Source organism: Opisthorchis viverrini (genome assembly GCF_000715545.1).
Source record: "Opisthorchis viverrini unplaced genomic scaffold opera_v5_212, whole genome shotgun sequence".
In the NCBI taxonomy this organism is placed as follows: Eukaryota; Metazoa; Platyhelminthes; class Trematoda; order Opisthorchiida; family Opisthorchiidae; genus Opisthorchis; species Opisthorchis viverrini.
The window spans coordinates 131,325-133,955 of record NW_008751870.1 but is presented as its reverse complement, the minus strand read 5'-3'; the positions used below and the strand labels follow the sequence as shown (position 1 = coordinate 133,955).

General features: G+C 46.2%; 1 protein-coding gene across 1 annotated transcript; it reads right to left on the bottom strand.

The window, feature by feature from the left end:
- Positions 1 to 1,902: 1,902 nt before the first annotated feature.
- T265_08352 (hypothetical protein) lies at positions 1,903 to 2,097 on the bottom strand (the record flags this gene model as incomplete). Its single annotated transcript, XM_009174128.1, has 1 exon — positions 1,903 to 2,097. One exon carries the CDS (start codon positions 2,095 to 2,097, stop codon positions 1,903 to 1,905), a length of 195 nt encoding a protein of 64 aa, XP_009172392.1.
- Between the last annotated feature and the right edge of the window lie 534 nt (positions 2,098 to 2,631).

Genomic DNA, 2,631 nt, shown 5'->3' with positions numbered 1-2,631 from the left:
TATATGCCTTTCCTGGCCTGTTTACGAGTTGCACTGCGTTGTGTAAATTTCTTATTGCATCTGATGGTTGAATAGCTTCTTCTGGATGTTTCCGGTCCGTTTTCGATTAGTCCTTACCCGGTCTATATTGCGTTGTGGTCTTCCTTTTTTGCAGTTGGTCATTTCGATGGTAATTTCTGTTTTTGGAAGTTCATTTTCTTCACTATGAGTGGTCATTTCTTAGGTTATGCCGTATTCCCATTTTCTTGGGCTTGCTTAGGCGGTTGCACTTGCTCGTTTGATGTGGTCTTTCCTTACTCGAGTTGGTCGACTTGGTGGCGCGTGAGTTGTTTTCTTTCTTCAGTTTCTCCTTTCGATGCTTGTCCGGGAGAGTGGACTAATCACCTCGATTTTTGTTTTGGTTTGCCCTCCTGTTCTACGTCGGGTCATTCTGGTTTGTCATATGGCTTCGCCTTCTGTTGTTCCGTAATTCTTCTGCTCACAGTGGTCGGTGGATCTGGTAGATTTCACTGTATGTCGATAGCTTTTTCAATGGAGGGCCATGCTTCTATGAATTCACATTCTGTCCTTTTTTCTCGTCTGAGCCAATGCTTGAAAGTTGCTCTAGTTGACGTTGTGTCAATTTTGATCTTCGTGTATGGCTTCAAGTTTGTGTTCATGAATTCTAGTAAAAAGTTTCCTTCCTGTTTGTCCCATCTAGAGTTTGTCAGTATCCAGAAAGTTCAGGAGGATGCTTGAGGACGGCGACTTTTTTACTTTCGTGGTTCATAAAAAATCGTCCAGCTGTAATAACACCCTTCCGGTGCCCAGCTGCTGTGCCAACAGAAGAAAGCATAAGGGCTGGGGTATTACCGGGTTGTCGAAGCCTAGACAGAGGAGGTCGAGAGACAGCTTTTGGGTTCGAACCACGAACCTTCCGGTCAGTAAATTTGCGCTCTGACCACTTGACCTCTCTCGCCCCACGTGGACAACCCTGCACTTTATTGTGCTTTTCACTTCACTGTTGACGCCTGTACTACGTGGTTAGTCCAACAGGAATCCAGAGAACATGGTCAAGTCGTTTTCCACACTACTTTCAATAATACCGTACCATGTGTCACTTTTCGCCTGAAGATATATGCAGCACAGAGCACCCTCCAAATCACCTTCTACGCATACTGCTGCCACTTTCGTACAGGCAGTCCAAAATCTCCAGCACACACAACGCTCGCCGAATAATGCAGTAGCTCAATCTAAAGGTCTGAAAATGTCCGCTAGTGCCGTGAGCAATGCAGCCATTTAGTGCATAGGTGCACAAGTAGCTGCAATTAGGAATATTGTTCGATGACTTGGAGAAACGATCAAGCTGGCCAACAATTGCAACTTCAAAAGTTAACCAGCCCTACTCTTGGATCATTAGAATTGGAGATTTTTCTCATTGGATGCAACAAACACTCAATCTGTTCGTCTGATTCTCACGGCACTTTCGGCTCTTGGGATAGCTATTCACACGAATTGAAGACAACTACCTGTCCCTCACCCCCTTCCTCAAGCCATCTGGCCTCCTGTATAACGCCGAACATCGACTGTTGCCTGATGGCGAAAGCAAGCATGTCCCGCTTAATCCTCCAGCTCCTCATCCGACTTTCTCTCTTTTGTCGCCGCTGATCGATCTCAACGATAAATCACACTCTGGGCTGTTTAATCCACTCCACTAAATTACGCTACCTACATGGGATATGTTTTGTGTCGCCGCATCAGTGGTGCATTATCCTAATAAAATGTTCGCCTGCCCACGCACGTCACTGGGATCTCTCTGGGAGTACCTCCGCGGGCCAGAGCCAGATCCAACTAGCTGCTGAAGAGGCAACCGTGGACTACGTTACCACCTACAGTCTCCAAGACAAACTCCCCTGGGTACTCTCAGAAGACAAAGAGCTCAGTCGGTTTGATGTTATCGATTGACACTGAATTCTTCACATTCTCGGACTCACTGATTTGCAGATTGCAACTGTTGGAGTCATCAAGACCTGACGAGGAGTTATTCTCTGAAATGAGGCAGAGTTCGTTCGCGTATAGGACTTCGATCACCTCTTCTTTGAAGACGCCAACTCTCATTATTTACAGCACCTTGTGTATTTGCGCACAGATATGAATGCTTCATGGGCGATGGCCACAACTTGTATATTGCCATTTGTAAGCCTGAATGTGGCGCACTCCCTTTCATTGGTCATCTCGACTCACCCGATATCTGGCCCACAGACATTGGAGATGCAGCCTTTTTGGGAGTTTCCGGCTCGTCTTAGACTCTGTAGATTACTTCCCTCAGTTTCCATTCCATGGGTTGGGAATCGAATTGTTCTCAAAAAGACCCCAAAAGTTACCGAACCCCAGTGTCTCCTTGGACACTTTCAATGCAGCTTAAGAAGCAAAAGCAAAAACCGCCCGTCTACACATCGGATCCCATCTGCGCCGCTTGGATCTGGTGTACATTTTTCGTAGGTGGCCGTAGGAGCGCTACGTCGGCAGATGATCGGGACAACTGCAAGTATTCTCCAACTCCCTTGGAAATTGCCGGGAGGTCTTCAACATTGTAATATTTATTGTGATCCACTGATCACAGTCAAAATTTGATGAACACAGTATCTTTAT